The sequence below is a fragment of the Macaca thibetana genome, chromosome 7 (assembly GCF_024542745.1).
Source record: "Macaca thibetana thibetana isolate TM-01 chromosome 7, ASM2454274v1, whole genome shotgun sequence".
Lineage (NCBI taxonomy): Eukaryota > Metazoa > Chordata > Mammalia > Primates > Cercopithecidae > Macaca > Macaca thibetana.
This window is the reverse complement of record NC_065584.1, coordinates 132,600,518-132,622,739: the sequence shown is the minus strand read 5'-3', so window position 1 is coordinate 132,622,739 and position 22,222 is coordinate 132,600,518. Positions and strand designations below refer to the sequence as shown.

The window sequence follows — 22,222 nt, the reverse complement described above, 5'->3', positions numbered from 1 at the left end:
TTGCATTCAAATCCCTAAAGTGTCCAAATCATTAACATTAAGGTACCAAGAAGGGAATTAAAATGGTTGCCTTTTAAAAAGCTTTGTATTTATGCTTCATTGAAAGCCCACTAGATGTGAACAACTGGATCCCTCGTAATTCTGACATTCGAACACTAGAGACGTACCACTTACCTACACAAATTGCAACCCCTAAGTAGGCAACAGTGGTGATGAAAATGGCCAGCATGGTTCCTCTGGGGATGGCGTCTTGGGGATCCTTTAAAAAAATAATGTGGAGGTAGAAGAATACAGAGCAGAATAAGAACCATAGATCACTTGGAGTTATTTTCGCATTTTCAGATTTTTAGGCTACCCATCCTGAGGCAAGTTCTAAGAAAAGATCAAGCAAACGGCAAGTTGATAAGCTCGAGCTTTATTTTAGACAAAGACAAGGTGTGCAGAGTGAATAAAGAAATCTGTAAAACTTTCAGCGGAACAGAAGAGATCTCTAACTGTCCAGAAGGAAGTTTCTCTAGAAAAGCATAGTAGGTAGTTCACTCACCAAGGCCTCATCCTTCTCTTTATCTCCTATGAATGTCATTTAGATGTATTACATCTTGAATTTGTAGGGGAAAACATACAAACATATCTGGCATGTTGATAATATCTCTGTATGTATTTGTTTTCTACTGAGCTTAAGCTTGCCTTTAAAAAAATCACTTTTGACTGAGTGAAAAGGATGATCTACTTACTAAATTCTTCAATCCCTTAAATTCCCTATTTGAAATCGAGTTCAGAAATATCTGCAATGGGAGATATTTAATTTCCATAAGCAGACATAAAGAAAGAGGCAAATTCAAGCTTATACCAGAAAATGGGCTTTTCTCTTGCTTATAAGTGTATATACATTCACTAAGTTGATTTCACATCATACTTAATTTACCATTTTATATCCTATTTGGGGGGCATAAATCATATAAAATCAATTTTTAAGTAGCATATTGAATTGTATTCAACTCAACTTAATAGAGATTATTAAATAGAAATTTTAATGTCTTCACTTTTACAGGACAGGGCCTGGCACAGAGTTGGAGTCAATAAATATTGAATTGAAGAAGGCACAATATCAGCAGGTATGAGTCCCCCAACCAGAGCACATTAGACTCATCAATACAAATAAGCAATCACTGCAGTCAAACAAAGTTTGTGCTTTAAAAAGAAAACTAAAACGTGCTGAACGAGTCCGTCAAAAAGGTTATACATAGTGAATGTAGACTCACTTGACAACTGAAAGTCACAACTGAATCAAGCAAACCTCCCCCACACGGCAGTAAGCCGGCCCTGTGGAACCACTCTGTGATCATTAATTCCTCCGCACTCTTCTAGGAGTATCTGCACACAGGGTTTGTTCTGACACGTACATACCCAGTCTCTTCCTTCCAAACTATTGTCTTCAGTGTGGCAGGTGTATGAAATGGGGCAGTGCACAGAAGGAAAAAGAAGGCAGTCATGACTATGATGGGGCCTACTGAATACCCTAATTTATGTTATCTTCCCAAATTTATTTTATTGATGAAGAATTTCTTGAGATCTGAGTAAAATGTAAAGAACTGACAGTGGGAAAAACAGAAAAAAAAATATATATAACATTTATGCATATTTATATATATATATATATAGATGGATAACAGATGTGAAGATGGAAGGCAGTCTTGTACCTAAAACACAAAAACTTAGTTTTTGGCCAGGCACAGTGGCTCACGTCTGTAATCCCAGCACTTTGGGAGGCCAAGGCGGGCGGATCACCTGAGGTCAGGAGTTTGAGAGCAGCCTGGCCAACATGGCGAAACCCCATCTCTACTAAAAATATAAAAATTAGCTGTGCATGGTGATGTGTGCCTGTAATCCCAGGTGCTCAGGAGACTGAGGCACGAGAATCACTTGAACCTGGGAGGCGAAGGTTGCGGTGAACTGAGATTGCGCCACTGCACTCCAGCCTGGGCGACAGAGTGAGACGCTGTCTCCAAACAAACAAACAAACACTCCACAAACTTAGTTTTTATTTGCAACTATCTGCTACAAGCTCTAAAATGACTTAACAGGAGTCACATGAGGGTCGATCATGACTCTAAGACATTATTATTTATTTATTTATTTTGACATGGATTCTTGCTCTGTTGCCCAGGCTGGATTGCAGTGGCTCAATTGTGGTTCACTGCAGCCTCAACCTTCCCGTGCTCAAATGATCCTCCCACCTCAGCCTCCCAAGTAGCTGGGATGATAGGTGTGTGCGACCCTGCCCAGCTATTTTTGTGTGTGTGTTTTGTAGAGACAGGGTTTTGCCATGTTGCTCAGGCTGGTCTCAAACTCCTGGACTCAGACAATCGCCCACCTTGGCCTCCCAAAATGCTGTGATTATAAGCATAAGCCACCTTGTCTAGCCATGATCCCAAGACATTAACATGTAAATCTGGATGCCAATATATTAGTGTATGATTAGATATTCACATTGTCTGGTCTGGCTAGCTTCTCCTTAGATAGGGCTCAGGAGGACTTTGACAAATTATTGATTTTCACTTGAAATGTAGTTTCCATCCACAAGCAGTAACCCAAAACCTAACCTTCTTTATCTTTTTTCATTAGACATTTTATTTTTCCTTAGGACAGAATGCAAGCAATCTATTAGATCCCTGCTTTCTCAGTATGTCAACCACATCCTAATTTTGCTTCTCTGAAATCACTTCTTGATTAGACTTGGGTATTTTCTAAATCTTCTCCCAGGTACATATTTAAAGATCATCTATTAGTGCGTTATTAGCAAATGTAAGTTTCTGGATTTGTCGCATGCCCTTGTGCCTGTGAGCTTCCTTCCAGAGGAGGATTCTGAGGCTGTGAGTAGAGATCAGGACCCTGCCTACCCTATAGTGTGTAAACAGTAAATGTTTCCTAAATTGAACTGAATCCATTATGTTTTATTTCTAGGTTCACTTTCAAAGAGAAATAGTATCTATAAGTACTGACGTTTCCTCCCCATTTCCCAACATATTGTCACCTCCCAGAACTTAACATGGTTGGCCCCTCCGGCTTGTGACCACGTTATTACTTCTCAAAGCATTCTCCTCTCTTGATTTTCATGACCCCACTGTCTTTTGATTTCTCCTGCTTCTTAGCTCTGTCTCTTTTTTCTTCATGGACTTGCTTTTTACCATTAATACTTTGAATATCTGTGTCTCCCTGAACGCTGCCTCAAACCTCTTCTCTCTCCCCTTTTGCACATACCTGCATTAACTCATCCATGCCATGGCTGCCAGTCCTGCCCTAGCTCCTTTCAGAGCTCCAGACTCATACATCTAGCTACCCACTCACTAGACATCGCCACCCCATGTCCTTCTGCCATTTCAACCTCAATAGACAAATGTGAGCTTCCTTTCCTCATCTACTATACTGTGGAATCAATTCAACAGGTTACAACCAGCATTAAAAGAATGCAATAGAATAGAACTGATGTGAGAATATCAGAAGGCATTGCTTGTAATAAAGTAGAGAACCATTTGGGGAAAATTTTCTAAGTGTGCACTTGGTTGTGATGTATAATGTTTTCTTACAGTGGGTCATTGTAAAAAACATTTTTTTTTTTCTATTTCTTCTCCTAACTCTAACAAAAGCTGATATCTTTGGTTCTTTTCCTCTGCATGGCCTTAAATCAGGCCCATGTTGTCTTTTGTCCAGACTATTATGATAGTCTCTAATTGATCTTTCTGCCTCCAGTCTTCTTGCCTATTACACCCTTTCCCCACCTTCCAAACCACCCTCCACAAGCTGTTAGCAGGCTCTCTATAAAACACATATTTGATCATGTTACTCCTTTGTCTAACCTCCTTAGAGTCTCCAGCTAGTTTGGGGATAATATCCAAACTCTACTGTCTGTAGTTTAGAGGACCCCTGAGTTCTGTATATAGTAAAAGTATATAGTATATAGTAGCGTATGTTAAAAGTTAAACTTAATTATAAAATCATAAAAGTATTTTTAAATAAAAAGAATGCAACATTCTACGATAATGTTATGACCATGTATGCCCCCAAAATCCTAACAGGCCATTGTTTGTAGTTCTTTACATGTGAACTCAGAATCAGAGATATCTCAGTAGAGGCTGCTAAATAAATAAAAACTTCTTCACTAACATAACAACCCTAAATCAAGTTAACACTTATTTTGAAGGGGGAGGAATTTTAAGTCTTGTCTTTTCAGACAGAAATAATATCTTCTCTTTCTTTGCTTACTCCCAGAGTACTTAGGGCACATAGAAAATTCTTTATAAATATGTTTCTTAACATATTAATGAAGGATGACATACGCTACTCTGCACATAAAATAATTCTCAGTAGCAGCATCTTTCTCGGTGCCTTTTTACACCCCATTCCTTCCGTTTCAAATGTTCCTCTCTTCTTTGTCCTGTTGGCAAACTCCTGTTCATCCCTCAAAACCTGGATTGAGTGTCCCCTCTTCTGAAAGTCTTCCTTTACTTTTGAGGGGACAGGCAATTGCTGCTTCCTCTTTCCTTTGCACTTGATTCTACTCTTGCTTGTTCTAATTCATGTAAGGGAAGTCTGTCTCCCCCTTCGACTTTGAGCTCCTTGAGGGACAGGTGAAGCTCCTTGCTTCCTCAGTACCTGGTGTGAACAGGCACTCAGTGAGGGCTAGCTAAGCGGAACTGACTGCTAAACATCTGATACAAACTTGTTTTTAAGGAGTCTAAAGAAAGAACAATATTCTTTACTTTAATGATGTGTTTATAGTTTGCAGAAATTTAAATCAGTGACCTCTGATACTCTCCCAGAGCTGAGAAACCAGAAGTTCAACATCCATAGCTAAATTTCATTCAGCAGTGATACTACTTGAATCATTTTGAACAAGTTTCTTAACTTTTCTGCACTTCAGCATAATATTTTTATGCCATATTTCTGCTTGAGAACTTACCATAGCACTGTGGCCCTTAATATAAAAAATCTAAATGCCTTTATTTTATTTACTCAATTAGTATTTATTGAGGCTGTGCTAGCTTTGAGGATATAGCAATGAACAAAATCAAAGGGAAAGTCTCTGCTTTCATGGAGTTATGTTCTAGGGCAAGCGCCTCTGGCTCAAGTCCCTCCAATAGCTGTTTCCCTTTGCCTTCAAGGTGATCGAGCCCCATCAGGGTTTCTCCAGTTGAACTGTAAGAGACTTCTCACTGTTTCCAGTTTCCTCATGCCTGACTATCCTTTCTGCCTGGAATACTCTATATTTCTTCATCAATAGTCAGCATCCAGCCTTTGCTTTATGTTCAGGTTCAAAAGTTATTTCTTTGAGAAAATCATCCCTGATTAACTTAACAATTTTTTTTTCAGTATTTTTATTTCACATCCCACTTGGACAATGCATATGGTTTTCATGTATGTATATTTCTTGATGAGTCTTGAAAATATTTCTTGTCTTCTAAAGTTGATCATAAATTTGTTGAGGTAAAACCTGTGGCTTCTACTTTGTGTGTGTGTGTGTGTGTGTGTGTGTGTGTGTGTGTGTGTTAGAAACAGCTTATTGTTCCCTGATATACATCCTCACTTTCCTCCTTTTAATACTAGAACCCCCTAAAATTTTATCTGGGCATGTGGCTGCCCAGATAGAGACTACATTTCCCACCCTCCATGCAACTAGGTAAGGCCACAAGACTAAATTCTGGCCAATAGAATGTCAGCAGGAGCGATACATGCAAGTTCTAGGAATTGCTTGCCCTCTACATGCTTATCCCCCTTCCCATGGACTGGAATGTGACCTTGCAGATAGAGGGCAAGCCCCAAAGTAACGGTGAAACAAAGAGGTTATCTGGGTTCCTGGGCTACCTTTTGGAGCAGACCTTTCTTATACCACTGGATGGCCTATGGGCTTGATTTAACATAAAATGTTTATTTATTTATTCATGAGTATATCAAGACTAACCAAGAAATATACATATGTTTTATTTATTTTTGTTTTTTTTAAGAGATCAGGGTCTTGCTGTATTGCCCAGGCTGGCCTCAAACTCCTGGGTTCAAGCAATCCTCCCACCTCAGCCTCCCAAGTGGCTGGGACTATAGGTGCATGACACTGTGCCCAACTGAGCTAGACTTTGTGCATTAAAACCTGCATCTTGTTTAGGCCACTGTTGCTGGTCTTTTATAACGTTACCATATCCTAACTCATACCATGCTCTTTGCAGTACTTCACACAGAATAATAAGTGGGAAGCTAAGTGAAAATGTGATTATTTCCCTTTGTTTTGTTTTGTTTTTACTTTTACAGGAAAATATTCTCATTCATTTGGGTTTAAAAGAGAAAGGACGGTTCTGGCATTTTTTTCACTGAACTACATTTATTTTGGGGAAATATGATACACGATCACACTACTCTGTTCTTCTGATATCACCGAATAAGACTTTTGGAAGAATTATCTGGAATAGAAATCCAAATGTGGCATTAAAGGAAAGAACTTTTAAGTCATCAGGAAATCTTACAGAAACATACAGTTTGAATATATAGGGTGATATGGTCACATTTAACCTCTCTAGCTCCTTGTGCTACCCACCAACTGTACCACCACGTCCCAGGACTGCAAAGCAGAGCAAACAACGTACCTCCAAATCTCCTGAGATATTGGCACCAGCAAGAATCCCAGTAGCTGCTGGGAAAAAAATGGCAAAGACAGAGAAGAAGCCTTCACCCTTTGTGAAGCGTGGCCCAAAGTTTTCTGCAAATATTGATGCTGCAACATAAATTATAAGAAAGTTATCATGTAGACATTTTTCACAGTGTAGGAGATTAAGTCACGGTCGGCTTCCCTAGCCCTAAATGCAAATACATTCCTATGTTCTAATTTTTTTTTTTTTTTTTTTTTGAGACAGAGTCTCACTCTGTTGCCCAGGCTGGAGTGCAATGGCATGATCTCAGCTCACTGTAACCTCCACTTCCCAGGTTCAAGCAACCAAGCGATTCTCCTGCCTCAGCCTCCCAAGTAGCTGAGATTACAGGCACCTGCCACACACCTGGCTAATTTTTTGTATTTTTAGTAGAGACGGGGTTTCACCATGTGGGCCAGGCTGGTCTCGAACTCCTGACCTCAGGGGATCCACCCGCCTCAGTCTCCCAAAGGGCTGGGATTACAGCCATGAGCCGCTGCACCTGGCCACATTCCTATATTCTAAATGGAATGAACTTCAAGATGTGGTGTACTCCTGAGGAACTTTATGTTAATATTTGCCAAAAGTCAAAATATATATCGTAAGCTTTTAGATCTCTATGACATCGTTCTGAAAAATCAATTTTTGTGCCAACAGAGATCCAGGCTGTCTGACTTTTTTGCATCTAGAAAAAGTTGAAAGAGGAGGAGATGAAGAATTCTCTCACGACCACACTGGCATACCCACAAATGCACCACCACACACATACACACACACACAACTACATTCTCACACGCATAAATACCATAAACAATCAATACACTGGTTTTCGATGCCTTTTTTTTTTGTAGTTGAAGAACCTTGTGGGTGAGTCCACTTTACAATTTTGCTACTAATGTATGAATCTTTTTACTCTTTACTCCTGGGTAGTAGATCTTAGCTGCTTATACCAAATCCTCAGTATGGGAGAATATTATGATGAGGAGCTTTGTTAATAAAATAATACCATCCCACAGGTTGTCACCAAATTACTCAAATAAAAAGGAAACAACCTGGAAGAAAAACAGGAGGAAGAAAGAGAAAAGAAGAGGAAGAAAAATGTGAACAAAAGAATCTGGGATGGAAAAATAGGAAAAAAAGGCTTAAAGAAAAAAAAATATGGTAGGAGTGGGAAGGAGGGAAAATAATAGAAAGGAAAAGGATATTAACATGCAAAGTGAACCAGAAAGTCTTTATGAAGAAAAGGAGTCAGGAAGAAAGAGATATGTGATATCAAAAAGAAATAAATACTGACCACTGAGTAAATAATGAAGGGAAACATTTAAAGACTCAAAAGTGGATTCTTGAGCAAGCTAGAGGGAAAAGAAAGGCAAGAACGGATAGAAGGAGTAAAATAAGGAGAGAAAGAAGTCAGATTTCACGCTCTGTGATATTATCATAGGATGCTACACTGAGTAACTCCTGCAGTCTTTTCTGCCTGAAAGCCTGACAGTGATGCTTCACTAGGTAATGCTATGGGAAAGCAAGGTGCAAACAAGTCTAGCAGGGAGAAAGAAATGCCTATGTTTGACTTTAGTGCTCTGCAGTGGCTGAACAAACTGAGCTGTGTCTCTGTTTCTGCTATTTGACAGCAACAACAAAAGGTTTACAAAGCACTTTTGCATTGCAAAGCACATTTTGAGAAACTGTCTTATTTGTTTCTCAAAATTCTGTCAGGAAGTTCTCATTATTGTCCACGTTTTGGCAGGAAAATCTGAGACCCAGTCACATTAGGTGTTCTGTCCAGCTGTTAAGTGGCAGAGTTGAGACCCAACCTTGGGTCTCCTGAATCCAACACCAGGCTCTTTCCTGGAGAAATTTACTATCCATTTTATCACTAGTGAAACTCATATATTTTCTGGTTCTAAAACCTATGGTGTGCCCAGATTTGCTGGTGAGGTACTGGGTTTCAGAAGAGAATGATAGTTTTTGCCTCTATTATGCTTCCCCAATGCACTTCCCATTTCTTTTGAGCTTCCGCATCCACAGGTAACTTGAAAGGGGAGCCAGGCATTCTGATGGCTGGGGTTGGGGTGATGGGGATGGTGACGAGGAGGGCAATGGAGAAGTATTCAGTGAAAAGCAACCAATTTATTCCATGTACCTTGGTAATTAAAGAAACCTCTGGACTTTTTCTCATTGTTGGATGGAATGACAGTTCCAATGAAGAAGTTTGCAATAGCAATGAGAAGAATGACCAGAAGAATCACTTGGGCCTGGAATGGCAAGGTAAAAGGAAACCAAATTAGATTTATTTAACAACTTTTTACACAATTGTAAAAGTTAGAAGTGTCCACTGCAGAAAGACTCCATCTGATTATTTCAGTTAAATCTCTGCTACCCAGAGTAGGTAATAAGTGCATCCTTATTAGAATGGCATGTAAACAGGCCTTATTCTACTTGGATGCATATACCACATTTTTAATGGAGCACGTGTTTGGGCACTTCAAGGTGACATTTCTGTAACACTCTAAGTAGCAGGCGGGTAACTTCCACCATTGTCCCAGGAATGTAAATGAAGCCAAAAGTTTTAACACTGATAGACTTGAGGGGGTTTTGTTTGTTTTCGGCAGAGCACTTATCGGTTGTTTCTGTTCCCAGTGCTAACTGCAGGAGTTCGAGAATGCAGAATGATGAACAGAATTCCTGTGATGCCCAGTGCACTTGACGTCAGGCTACCACTGTGTGCTCAGCACAAGCAGTCTGCAAGGTTGACTGGCCAGATGGTCCTTCCTTCAGCCCCTCCAATGCTGCAAGGTGTTTATGGCTTGGTGTTGCCATATGCTGTTTCCTTTACCTGGAAAGCACTTCACTCTACTCCTTGCATAGCTATTTCCTTCTTTTCATCCTTTAAGTCTTAGTTACCTCCTCAGAGAGGACTTTCTTGACAATTTAATCTTTTATGTTTTATTATTTTATTTTGTTTTGTTTTCCCGAGATGGAGTCTCACTCTGTCGCCCAGGCTGGAGTGCAATGGCGTGATCTGGGCTCACTGCAACCTCCACCTCCTGGGTTCAAGCAACCCTCCTGCCTCAGCCTCCCGAGTAGCTGGGATTACAGGCATATGCCACCCTGGCTAATATTGTATTTTTAGTAGAGACAGGGTTTCACCATGTTGGCCAGGCTAGTCTCGAACTCCTAAGCTTGTGATCTGCCCTCCTCAGCCTCCCAAAGTGCTGGGATTACAGGTGTGAGCCACCGTGCCCAGCCCATTTAAATGGGAGGCTTTGGCTGTCTTTCCACGTCTCATGACCACTTGAGATCCAGTTACTTCCTCCACAGGCATGTAGGAATACTTTCCATTGCACCGGTCACTTGAGGGAATTACAAAGGAGGCAAAAGAAATGTTTCCCATCATTCAAAAATTTGCTATCCATTTTATCACTGGTTAAACTCAGAGATTTTCTGGTTCTGAAGCCCATGATGTACCCAAATTTGCTGGTGAAGTACTGGGTTTCAGAAGAGAATGATAGTTTTTGCCTCTTATGTAGGTGCCTCCCACCTGTATAAGTCAATAGAAACATTCCTACATGGCATTTATTTATAGATTATGCATTCACACATTCAACAAAACTTCAGTAAGTGCCTACCACGTGTTGAACATTCTTCTAGGCACTGATACTCACCTGTGACCAAAACAGGCCTAATCCTTACGTATGGTCTACGAAGAGATCAATAATAAGCAAGCAAATAAAGAAATAAATATAAAAAGGGAATTCGTGAAAATTAGTATCAACAGGACACTGTGATTGAAAAAACATAGGAGAAAAAACATAGGAGAACCCTACTTTAGATAACTTTATTCCCTGAGCGAGGCAATGAAGTTTAGTAGCAGTAGAGGGTAGCATTTAAAGCTCCAGCTCTGTAGTTAGAGTGCCTGAATTTGAAACCAGTTTATATCTCTGTGGCCTTCAGTAAATTGTGTAACCTCTCGGTGCTTCAGTGTCTTTATCTTTTGCAAGTTTCTTTGGCAAGCTTCCAACACACTTGCCATTTCTCTTGGGCTTTTGCACCCACAGGCAGCTTGAAAGAGGAACCAGGGTTTGTGATTGAAAGACCCAGGCTTCCAACGTGCACCGCTGCTATGATCATAAGGGGTCTGTGCATAAGGCAGCCGCTTTGGTGAAAGCACAGAGAGACAAAATACAGCAGTCACGTGACTCATGAGCCCTGAGTCATGACTGCCTGGGCTTCGTGTTTGCAGGCTTGGTGTTCCACCTAGCACTTGCCTGCTCATTTCACCATAGCAGGTAATAACAGCAATTCTTTTTGAATATGGAGTTCCTTCTACTCCTGCAATCTATTCAGGACCTGACTAACCACTGTTGATAATATCATTTTTGAGAAATTTACCTTTGCCTCCCATTCCATTCCAGCTACTGAAATTCCTAGAAGAATCACCACTGTGATGGAGCCTATAATCCGGATGTCGTTGGTTGGATCCACCATCATCGAATCACTCTCCTGGGGAAACAAATTTGTAAGTGCTTAGAGATACAGCTCTTTGCATGTGAGTCTTATTGCAATGTTTAACTGTAAAAAGAGTTACTATACAATTACACCTGGGGCCATATAGGATAATAGAAAAATGGAGTATTCATAAATATATGAAGATAAAAATACCTAACTTTTTTTTTCTGTGATAATAGGCCTTTGATAGTCAAGGTTAGGAGTTAGACATTTTAGAATTCATTCTAGCTTTTGAAGCCGTTGTAGTACTAAGCAAAAATATGTATACACATACATACTGTGTTTTATTTCAGAAGAATGACTAGTTATTTCTGTGTGTCAAGGGGAATCCTAGCAGAATAAAAATGAATGGTTTACAGTGTAAATACTGAAAGTTAAGTGGCGTCCTATTTAAGAACAGATGACACAAACCTGATAATGCATCTCTTGAAGGTAATATACCTTATGAACTGTAAGCTTATTTATTTATCTAATTTTTAACTAGAGGTACTTTTTCCAATTGAATTCACTGAATGCTACCATTACTATGAGAAAAGGACTAGAAATTAGTTGATATATCAGCTAATGAATGTGCTTGCACATACAACATCCTCCACTGGGCACCTAAACTAGGAAATGGCTAGTTTTCTGGAGTGAGTTATTTTAATTTTTCAACTTTCTTTCCTTCTGGAAATCTATAACCATCATCATAGTACTACTGTTGACAGCAATATCCATTATTTATCTGATGTTTCCTATTTTACATAGTATTTCATGTACATTATTTCATTTGATCTGTGCCACACTTCTGTGAAATACATACAACAGTATTATTACACCATGTTATAGATTTGGAAAACAAAGTCTGGAAGAATAGAGGAACTAATCCAAACCTTCTTGGCTGGTAAACGCGAGAACCTAGACTCAAAGCCAGATCTTCTGAGGCCAAGCCCAGGCTCCTTCCACTATATTTATCTTTTTTCCTCTCATTTAGCTGTAATGATATCGCCTAGTGCCCTGAGAAGGCAAACTAAACTAAATTGTGCTGCTTGGCAGAAAAAAAGAAAAACTTTTAATTACCTTAAGAAGATCTACTACAGTCTCAGCAAATCCCACCACATACATAGCAACAGCCACTGCATTAGCAAAAGCAAAGATCAGGCCTATTGACCCACCGAACTCGGGCCCTAAACTTCTGGAAATAAGATAGTAGGCCCCACCTGAAACAAGAAATGAACATACTTTACATTGAGGAATTGCTAGTTTATATGACCAAATGACTGTGACTATCTGAGAACATTTATAGTGTGAATTATTTCAATATTAATATTACAACTTCCTAATAATTTTAGGAATCCTGTGTTACCCAGTGAATAACATAGCCCTTCTTGGTATTCTGTACTTAATCTACAATAGAGGTATCCTGACTTAATGAAGCCCAATCTATTAAAACCTAAATGCAAAAAAGCTACAAATAAGAACATAGCAAACTTTACCAAGAAATGTGTTGACTTTATAAAAATATCATTAGAGTATTCAAATTAATAATGCAACTGAAGTAAAATTATATATAAAAAATTTCCAGGAGTAGGAAAGTCTAGGTAGAAAATGGAGTAGGTGAAGTTTATCTTTGTTATTCTAACTTCCTTTCTGTTGTGTATACATGTACTATATATATACATACATATATAGATATTTGTACATATATACAATTTCCTGATATATATGTACTGCATAAAACAAGATATCTGTATTATCCATTCTATAAATCAAACTTGCTTTTCTATGTTTTTAGTGAAAGAAGGCATGATGTATATATATATAAACATATATATACAAAACATATATAGGTACATATGTAAAATTTTCTGATATATATGTGCTGCATAAAACAAGATATCTATAAAGTGTGATATATTATTCATTCTATAAATCAAGCTTGGTTTTCTATGTTTTTAGCTCAAGAAGGCATGATTATTGCTAAATACCCATATATGTATGGGTGTGGCCAGTAGGTCCCTTGCCTGTTGGCCACTGAGAGCACGATGTTTGGGAGTGGCAAGTGGGAAGAAAAGTGGGGAGGGTCTGGAACAATTACTTCTCCCTTGGACATTGAAAAAGTAGTTCTATTAAATATATATAGTTGCATACTTCGGTGCACATGAAGCATTGAACTCGATTGCTCAACTGCCTAGAGGGGTACCTAGGGCAGCTTATTGAAGGTGAAAAGGACTAAATGTTAGGAGGTCTGATTATCACAGACCATAGTAAGATTGACTTCCTATATAGAGGTGGCCTTGGAGGTGGGCAGAGTTGGCACACGAATGACAAACAAACACACCTAAAAACAAAACAAAATTACTTTTTGCTGAGAAGAAATTTGTTTCACTATAGTAACTCTTTTGCGCTCAGGAGTCAAAGTCCTCTCTAAAAATGTCGCATATTGTCTGGGTGGAGCAAATCCCCATTATTTCCTTAATACAGATTACCTGAAACAAATGAGCTAGCCAGTTACCTAGGTGGACTGGGTCAACATGAAAGACAGGCAGAAGATGAGAGTGGATGTGTGTCGTGGGCAGGATGGTGTTTTAGAAGGCCCTGAGTAGGAAGACCTGGATAAGGTACCCAAGTTGAGAACCAGAGAAACCAAAGGGGAAAGGGGGGGCGAACAAAGGAAGACAGAAGAACAACGATACATTTCATCCATTTCACTTTCTGCCTAGGCCTGCCTACTCCTAGATTATTTGAAAGTAACTCTTTGCTTATTTATTTACTTATCCCCTTTTAATGATCTTCCCTTGCCTGTTGGCCATTGGGGGCACAGTGTTTGGGGTGAGCCCCGAGGCCTGGGTGCAGGGGTGGTTTACTGAGTGAGAACCATCAGCAATGCCAACTGGGGCACTGAAGAAGACCCATGCTGAGGGGACCTGTGAGAGAGCAAGTGGGTCTCATCCAAGGTACAAAGAAACCATATATTTTGCTATAATATTCCTTACCTTCTTACTAGACACATAGTCACTCTCCACTTTATAAACATGTTTTGTTACAAAAAATGGGTGGTGTCAATGAAGATATTCTCATTTTAGTTGAGAAAAGTTTTGCTTTGCTGTTTAAATTTTTGGTTATTTTGTTTTGTTTTAGGATATTGGGGACTAATTAGCAATATGTTAATTTCACTTCCAATAGTAAACTAACTTCAGACATTACTAGTAACCAAGCCTCTAGTCATAAGTAAATTAATTGGCTTACCTCCTCTTACTACTCCATTCGTGCAAATAGCAGACATAGAAATACCTGTGAGTGTCGTCACTACCACACTCAGGCCAATGATGATGACTCCAAGACCTGCAAAATCCCCCAAGAGAGGTGTTTGGTTCCAGTATTGAGAGAAGTCACCAGTACTTCAGGAGGCAGCAGTCTGAATCTTGTCACAGAAAGATCCTTCTCCCTGTGAAAACCTGAAATGTTCTAAAAGATCCCATTTCATGAAGGTCTAGGAAGCACCTGAAATGTACTAAACTTTAAAATGGAAGCCAAATCTGGGAATCGTTTTCCAAGGAACATCAGCTAGAGGAGTGCAGACTAGCCTGAAAAAGAAAAAGTTTACCTAAGGAAGGTGCACATCTGTAAAGCACAACCTACAACGTGTCAGAGAGATCCATTAGAAAAGAGACCAGAGTAGACCTGGACTATTCTCATCGTACCTTAGGTTTTCTTTGGCATCCAGCTCCTCCAGATAGCCAAGCTTCAAGAACATTGGGCTACTTGCTTGTTCCCATCAAAAAGAAGTATAAAAAATTGTTTGCCTACCCGTAGCAAGTGATGAGGGCATTAGATATCTTAGAGATTTTACCTCCACGAACAAACCCGTTAGTTGCTATCGCAGAAGTTGACAACCCAGTAATAGAAGTTACCATGGTGGAAAGAAGAATTATGAGAACTCCAAGACCTGTTAGCAATGAAAGATAGAAGATATTGCATTTTACTTTTCTTCCTTGGATTCCCTATTGCTGCAAACCACACTGCCTTTAATTTAAGTTTTCAGGTCCATGCCTCGGGCTCCAATGGGGTTTCTTTGTGCTAAGGAGAAACTGGTTTGCCTGGCATAAAGACCAAGTCAGAGAACTGCTCATTATGATGAAGGATGGTTTCCAAAAGTAAACACAATCTAAAGTGCAGCCTTGGAAAGGAAAAGTTGACTTATGCTGGTGTCCTGGGGGAGAAACTATCCTGGCTGTGAAAAGAGAAAACATGACATTTGACCTTCTTTCTTGCTTGAAGGAACCGGAATGAGAAAGTTGGGGGTTTGACAAAGGTTAAATCCTTCCCCATTTTTCTTGCATCTCTTTGCCTGATGGGGGAAAAGAAACCAACTTGCATTACCTTTGAAAACACTCCAGAAAGGTCAGTGATGAACTATTAGAGCCTGTGTTGCCTTTACCTTACAAATGAGGGTGCGGGTCACAAGTTTAATTACCTCCTCTGACACATCCATTTGTGGCAATAGCAGAGGTGGATAAACCAGTGATACCAGTCACTGTCACGGCTAAGCCGATGATAATCACACCAAGACCTCAGTTGAAAGAGGAAAAATAAAGGGATTAAATAGTGGAAGAATTCATTGGATCATTTACATAAAAACCAACAAGTCTGGGGTAAACATCAAAGGACCACATTTCAGTTTAACAAGTTGGCCAGAAAATCACCATGGAGTAAATGCTTAGCTTTGAAGTTTTCTGCTTGTAGTAGCTCTGGTTCCAAGAAACTCAAGAGCTAAAATGTGCAGAACTAAGTTGTACAAAACAAAACCACTAGGGCTGGTCAAAATTTAATGTGCACCCCATCTTCTTATTATTATTTTTAGAGACAGTCTTGCTATTTTTTCCAGGCTGGTCTCAAACTCCTGGCCTCAAGTCATCCTCCTACCTCAGCCTCCCAAGTAACTGGGACTACAGGCTTACACTATTACACCTGAGAGAATTCCATCTTTGGAGAAGTTCTAGACACCTATAACATAATAATTGGCCTACAATTCCAAGCTGTCAAGGTAACTGAGATTAAATGTTCACCCTTCCAGGCTGCTATCTTTTTACATACATTTGGTCACATAGGGGTGGGGAACTACAGACAGTATAGCAAATTATTCACCTGGCAGATGGGTACAGTGGAAAGAATGAAACTAAATTTCATTAACTTATTGACGGTGTGAATTCTGGAAAGTTACCTGTTATTATAAGTCACTTTAAATAAATAAATAACTGAGCTAAGAAATAGCAATGAAATTAGAAAGAATGCATGTGTAAAGTGACTAGCATGGCACATGGAACACAGTACACACTCAATGATACTGCTTTTTGATCATATCCACAATAGTCATAATACTTACTGCTTTTTAAAAACCTACTCTATATCCAGCTATGTGGCAGGTAATGCAAGAAATACAAGGCACAAATAAAATGAAATCTGAAAAAGTGCCCCAAGGATTTTATGGTTCAGAGGGTTGACGATTATAAGGAGAGGGAGAAAGTGGTAGAGGCCAGAATTCAATGAAGGCATGACTGCTTTCAGCTTCAAGAAACACATAGCCAGGAGGCTATAGAAGGGTATCACAATATACCACTTTGGCATAAGGATTATTTGGACAACTGAAAAAAAGTAGATACAAAAAGCTCTCGATCCCCTTCCTATTTACCTAAAAACAGGACATAAATTTGTCCTCCCTCCCCTCTCTACCAGGAAGTGGTGTCTCTGATCACCAGAGACAATTTTGGATGCTTATCGGCCTGACAAAGGCACCACAGGCATCTACAGAACAAGCTTTGCTGACTAGCTCTTAACTTCCATTCCTTTCCTTATATATTTATCTTGCCAGCATTCACCACCCTATGAATGAAAAGTCCTTTTCCTTTGTCTTGTCACCTCTCTACAATTTAATTGTTCTTTTGTTAAGATGATATGTAAGCCCATGTTCTAACCACCCCTTTCAGTCACTCATCACTGACTGGTCCCAAGTGTGTGTACCATGTACATGTTAACAAATTCTGTTTTTTTCTTATTGATCTGACTTTTGTCAGTCTATTTTATAGGCCCCCAGCCAATTAACCTAAGATGGGTAGAAGATAACCATTTTTCCTTCCCTACAATACCCTCTCTAATGGAGGCCGACCCAGAATTCAGGGAGAGGGCTGTGGAGTCACAGCCACTGAACTCACTCTGGCTCCATCCAGAATGCTCTGGTCTGGGCTTTTTGGTAAGTTCCGCTACGTAAAGTGACTGCTCCATAGTTGTTGTTGGCAGTCTCTCTTGTCCCAAGGATGGTTAGAAGGGTAGTTAGCCAAGAGAGGCTGTTATCTCTCTGGCGATGCCCGAAGAGAAGGGAGAGTGGAAGGAGGTTAAGGGCAGCAGTGGGAATGAGTCAAGGTATTAAAGGGTGGTTCTTTTGAAGCTCTTGGCCATACCCTGTCTCTAACAGGAGGCTCTAGGCTTTTTTGCAGGTTAAAGTGCAGTGGGAAGAGGCTAACTAAGCAGAGGCTGCAAACTTAGACCACATTGCTTTGGACCCTGTAGACTCTTTTAAGCTAGGGGTTGTAAAAAATAGTTGGACTAAATTCTTCCTATCTGTTGCAGGGATACTGTGGTGAGCAGCGCCTCTATATCACTATGTGGCTTCAGGTCCTTGTGCCACTAAAGGTGATTTGTTTTGCATTTGTTTTGCTCCTGACTTTGTTTTGAAGAGGCTTGATAGAAAATGTTTAGCATACCCCAGAAACTCTACAGGACCACATAATTTGCATCTCGTAACATTAAACCTACTCCAACCTTATTATTTCCTCACCATTATTTTCCTTTTGACTCTGATTTTTTTCAACAATTCTTAATTCATCCTTTTGCATTGTATATATTTCTGAAACCATTTGAAATCTTGGAACAAAGTTTTAATACTTTTGAACAGCAAGGGATTTGCTTCTCTCTCATAATCAAAAATAAAATCCCAGGGTAGAAGGCAGCTGGGAGCACATTCAGTTCGTTGTTTTCTGAAATTGTGGTTCTTGAACCACCTGCTTCAGGAAATGCCTGGGGTGCTTATTAAAAATGCTCAGACTTACTGAGTTTGGATCTTTAAAAGTAAATCCCAGGATTCTGAGGTTTCCTAACCTAACTTCCCAGATAATTCTTATGCATCCCTCAGTAAGACAACTGAGCTACCCTCAGCCTATTTAACTTGTGTCTGCCTGTTCAGAAAGGTACTTTAGCTTTATCTTCAAAGAATTCATTGGGTAGGAATTGACCTGCTCCTTAATATTTAGAAAAGAAAGGGAAACACTGAATATAAATGACTTGCTTCACGTCATACCGGCTTTTCACACCCAACATCCTTGCTTGATGGTTAAATTTATTGGAAACCATCTTGCCCCAGCAAAGTCTCCAAGATAGAGAAGAACAACTAGACAGCATTATCAGCTCATTCCACCCTTTGCTTTTGGGAACAAGACAGCCAAAACTCATAGCCCAGAATGGTTACCCAAGGGCTGTAGCTACTGTTACTCCTGGCTCCAGATTCCTTCTGGCTCTATTCCCAGGGTCTGGGCTTGAAAACATATTTAGTTTTCTTCCTCAATCTACCCCCAAAGCAAGAACAAATAGATGTATTTGTTTCTTTTCTTTCCCGATAAGGAAAACCCAAATGGGACCCAGATGGTGACTTAACTCATTTAGTTTTAGGTTCATAGCAAAGGCCAGTAAAACTGAGTAAGGTTGACAATAAGTTTCTAGTACTCACTAAAGTCTATCTTCCGAGAATTAAAAAAAAGAAAAGAAAAACACAAACCTCCATTCAAAGGAAAACCCATTGAACACTTACTAGGTAGAATTTTAGTCTCTTCTAATATATAATTTCACTACTTCAATATAAAGATCTATATTAAAATAAAATTAATGTCTGATAGTATAATAAACTGTTTAGCAGAAGATAGGATTCTTCATTCTCTACGGTTTTGCAATAAACTCAAAACTGCGTTGACTGTGAAGAGTAATGTAAGATCTGATTAAAGTTCAGATTATTGCCCAAACATACGGATGTTAAATAAGTTGCATTAAAAAGAATTACTCTTGCCCTTGGCTACTCTCACACATCCAAACAAAGTAATGTTTCTTGATGATCTCAATAAGTTACTAAACTACCCTTAAAAACCTAATTTTGCATGAAACCCTGGAGCAAAACCTTGGCAATATTAAGATGCAGATTTTCCATGGAACGGCATATACTTATTTTGGACCCTGCGGCTGTGAGCATTCATTTGCTATGCTTCATAAAACCGGCAAGCAGCCCTCTGTCAGGAACCCAGCAGTTGCCAAACATGAAACATGGAAAAACTATGGGAACTGGCTCCAGTTTTTCAATTTACAGCTTAGCCCTTTCTTTTCTGAGTTAGTCTTCCGGTGATGCTGAATGTGTTTTGAAGAGCAAAGTCAATAAATAATGACCAACTACCTTCCAAAATGTGAATTGAGATACCTTCTGGAGTGCTATCTGAAGGCACAATAGAACTTCCGTATTCTTGAGACTAAGTCTTCTCCAGAGAGTGAATTCATAATGTATTTCCCATATATGTAATAGAACATCATTAATTTTTATCTCATTAAATGGGGAACTTTAATAAAATTCAATTTTTCATAAAAACTTTACTAATATAGTTTCAACAAAAAAAGATTTGCTAGAAGAAATAATATTTAAAATGGAGTGTAATATTTAAAACATTAAACAATCACTCAAAATAATGTCATTATTATCCATTTTTCATTTAGAAAAAATAACAGTAATATACATATTATCTTAGTCATTTCATTTTTCACTTTAAGCTCATATCTGGCAATACTCGATTAGCCTTTGTTTTCTGACTGCTGGTACCTGAAAGTAACACAATTATTTTCTTTGGAAAAAGTTCAACAATTCAGCATTTTTATTAGTCAGGTCACATTTTCTTTCACCAGTTTTCCCACAAGATATTTTTGTTCAGTGAAGTTTTACCAATCATCCCAAGAAGGAAACTCTGTAACAAATGAGAGGCAAATGTCAATATGTCCCCAAATACAAATGTTATTATCCAAAATTAACGTGCTATTATATGTCTGTACACCTAAAACTCTATCAAAAGATAGAGATATCTCCTTGAGCATTCGCCTGTTTGACAAGCTGGAAAATTCCAGTCTCACAGGAGTTAACTCTTCACCTTTGCTTTCTGACAAACATCGTCAAAGAAGCCAAGTAAAAGCAGCTCAACTGTAAATTATTTCTGTGACCTTCATCTCACATTCAGTACTAATGGTGAAAAAAGGTTGCTCATTGAATTTATAATTTATATCAAAATTATTTAGGAGGGGAAAAATGCTTACCAATTCCAGCTTCTCCGACAATCCAGGAGAGGCGAATGAAGAGCATGACTCCCCAGATGTTCAGCATGCATCTTACCTGTGGATAGAAGTGGTATTGAAAGGAGACAGGACAATGATAGTGGGACAAAACCCGGAGCTCTTCATAACGCTGTGCCCAGGCCTTGTTCACTCTTAATCCACTAGAACATTTAATGGATAGTTTTAATTTGTAAACAGAGGAGCTTTCTCACCAGCACACCTTTCACCCATCCAAACTTCACGACACCAGCTTGATTGTCTTCCTTATTTTCAGCTTGTTCATCTCCAGGTATCCCATCACCGTTAGCAACTCTGTCAGCTGAACTTGGGGTGACTGCCACATTCTGCATTTTATAGACAGCAAAAACACAGTAACTGGTCAACGAACAAAGGGATCCATAAAACTTTTCAAGGCAAATCAAAACAATTGAAATAAAACTTAAAATACCAAAAAATAAAAAATAAAAAGAAAAATAAACCCAAACTAAATATATTCTGAGCATTTTAATGAAACTTATATTTTTTGCCCTGGAAGCTGAAAGGTTCGTTTTGTGAGTCATCTTAAAGTGTTTTTTAGGGCTGCAGGGGTGGTGAAGGAAACCTGAGCTGTTCTTCACTAGCGAGAATATTCCCTCTGGTGAAAAGTCAGATTTGGATAAGTTTAGTACATAAGAAGAACAAAAGAGAGAAGGGCTACAAGGAACGGAGCGCCAGAGTAAATGAGGGTCTTTGGAAGTCATGTTACGACCAAAGAGAGAACCTTCCTGAGCTAAGCAGAGGATCTGCACTTCTGTCAGTAAAACTCCCTGTACTTCATTTTATTCATCTATCTATCTATCTATCTATCTATCTATCTATCTATCTATCTATCTATCTATCATCTATCTATGTCTATCTATTATCTATCTATCATCTATCTATTATCTATCTATCGTCTATCTATCATCTATTATCTATCTATTATCTATCATCTATCATCTATTATCTATCATCTATCTATCATCTATTATCTTCATCTATCTATTATCTATCATCTATCTATATCTATCTATCATCTATCTGTTATCTATCTATTATCTATTATCTATCTATCATCTATTATCTATCTATCAATCATCTATTATCTATCTATCCATCTATCTATCATCTATCTATTATCTGTCTATCTATCTATCTATCTATCTATCTATCTATCTATCTATCTATCTAATCTTTTTTTTTTTGAGACAGAGTCTTGCTCTGTTGCCTGGGCTGGAGTGCAGTGGCCAGATCTCAGCTCACTGCAAGCTCTGCCTCCCAGGTTTAGGCCATTCTCCTGCCTCTGTCTCCCGAATAGCTGGGACTACAGGCGCCCGCCACCTTGCCCGGCTAGTTTTTTGTATTTTTTAGTAGAGACGGGGTTTCACCTTGTTAGCCAGGATGGTCTCCATCTCCTGACCTCGTGATCCGCCTGTCTCAGCCTCCCAAAGTGCTGGGATTACAGGCTTGAGCCACTGCTCCCGGCCTATCTTTTTTTTTTTTGAGACAGAGTCTTGCTCTGTCACCCAGGCTGGAGTGCAGTGGCACAATCTTGGCTCACTGCAACCTGTGCCTCCCGGGTTAAGGCAATTCTTGTGCCTCAGCCTCCTGAGTAGCTGAGATTACAGGCA

The 22,222-nt window shown here is 39.2% G+C and overlaps 1 protein-coding gene across 5 annotated transcripts in view; it reads right to left on the bottom strand.

The window, feature by feature from the left end:
* SLC12A1 (solute carrier family 12 member 1) overlaps positions 1 to 22,222 on the bottom strand; it is a 101,788-nt gene that overhangs the window by 65,659 nt on the left and 13,907 nt on the right. For 2 of the 5 annotated variants that reach the window (XM_050797132.1, XM_050797133.1), the window contains exons 3-11: positions 20,786 to 20,917; positions 20,556 to 20,631; positions 15,640 to 15,735; positions 15,016 to 15,111; positions 12,243 to 12,382; positions 11,067 to 11,177; positions 8,818 to 8,929; positions 6,633 to 6,760; positions 175 to 259 (exon numbers count right to left, since the gene is read on the bottom strand). In XM_050797132.1, coding sequence (XP_050653089.1) covers positions 175 to 259; positions 6,633 to 6,760; positions 8,818 to 8,929; positions 11,067 to 11,177; positions 12,243 to 12,382; positions 15,016 to 15,111; positions 15,640 to 15,735; positions 20,556 to 20,631; positions 20,786 to 20,917 — 976 coding nt within the window. Of the gene's footprint in view, positions 1 to 174; positions 260 to 6,632; positions 6,761 to 8,817; positions 8,930 to 11,066; positions 11,178 to 12,242; positions 12,383 to 14,411; positions 14,508 to 15,015; positions 15,112 to 15,545; positions 15,561 to 15,639; positions 15,736 to 20,555; positions 20,632 to 20,785; positions 20,918 to 22,222 lie in introns of those variants that run through there. The other 3 variants (XM_050797135.1, XM_050797134.1, XM_050797137.1) reach the window with 3 other exon arrangements.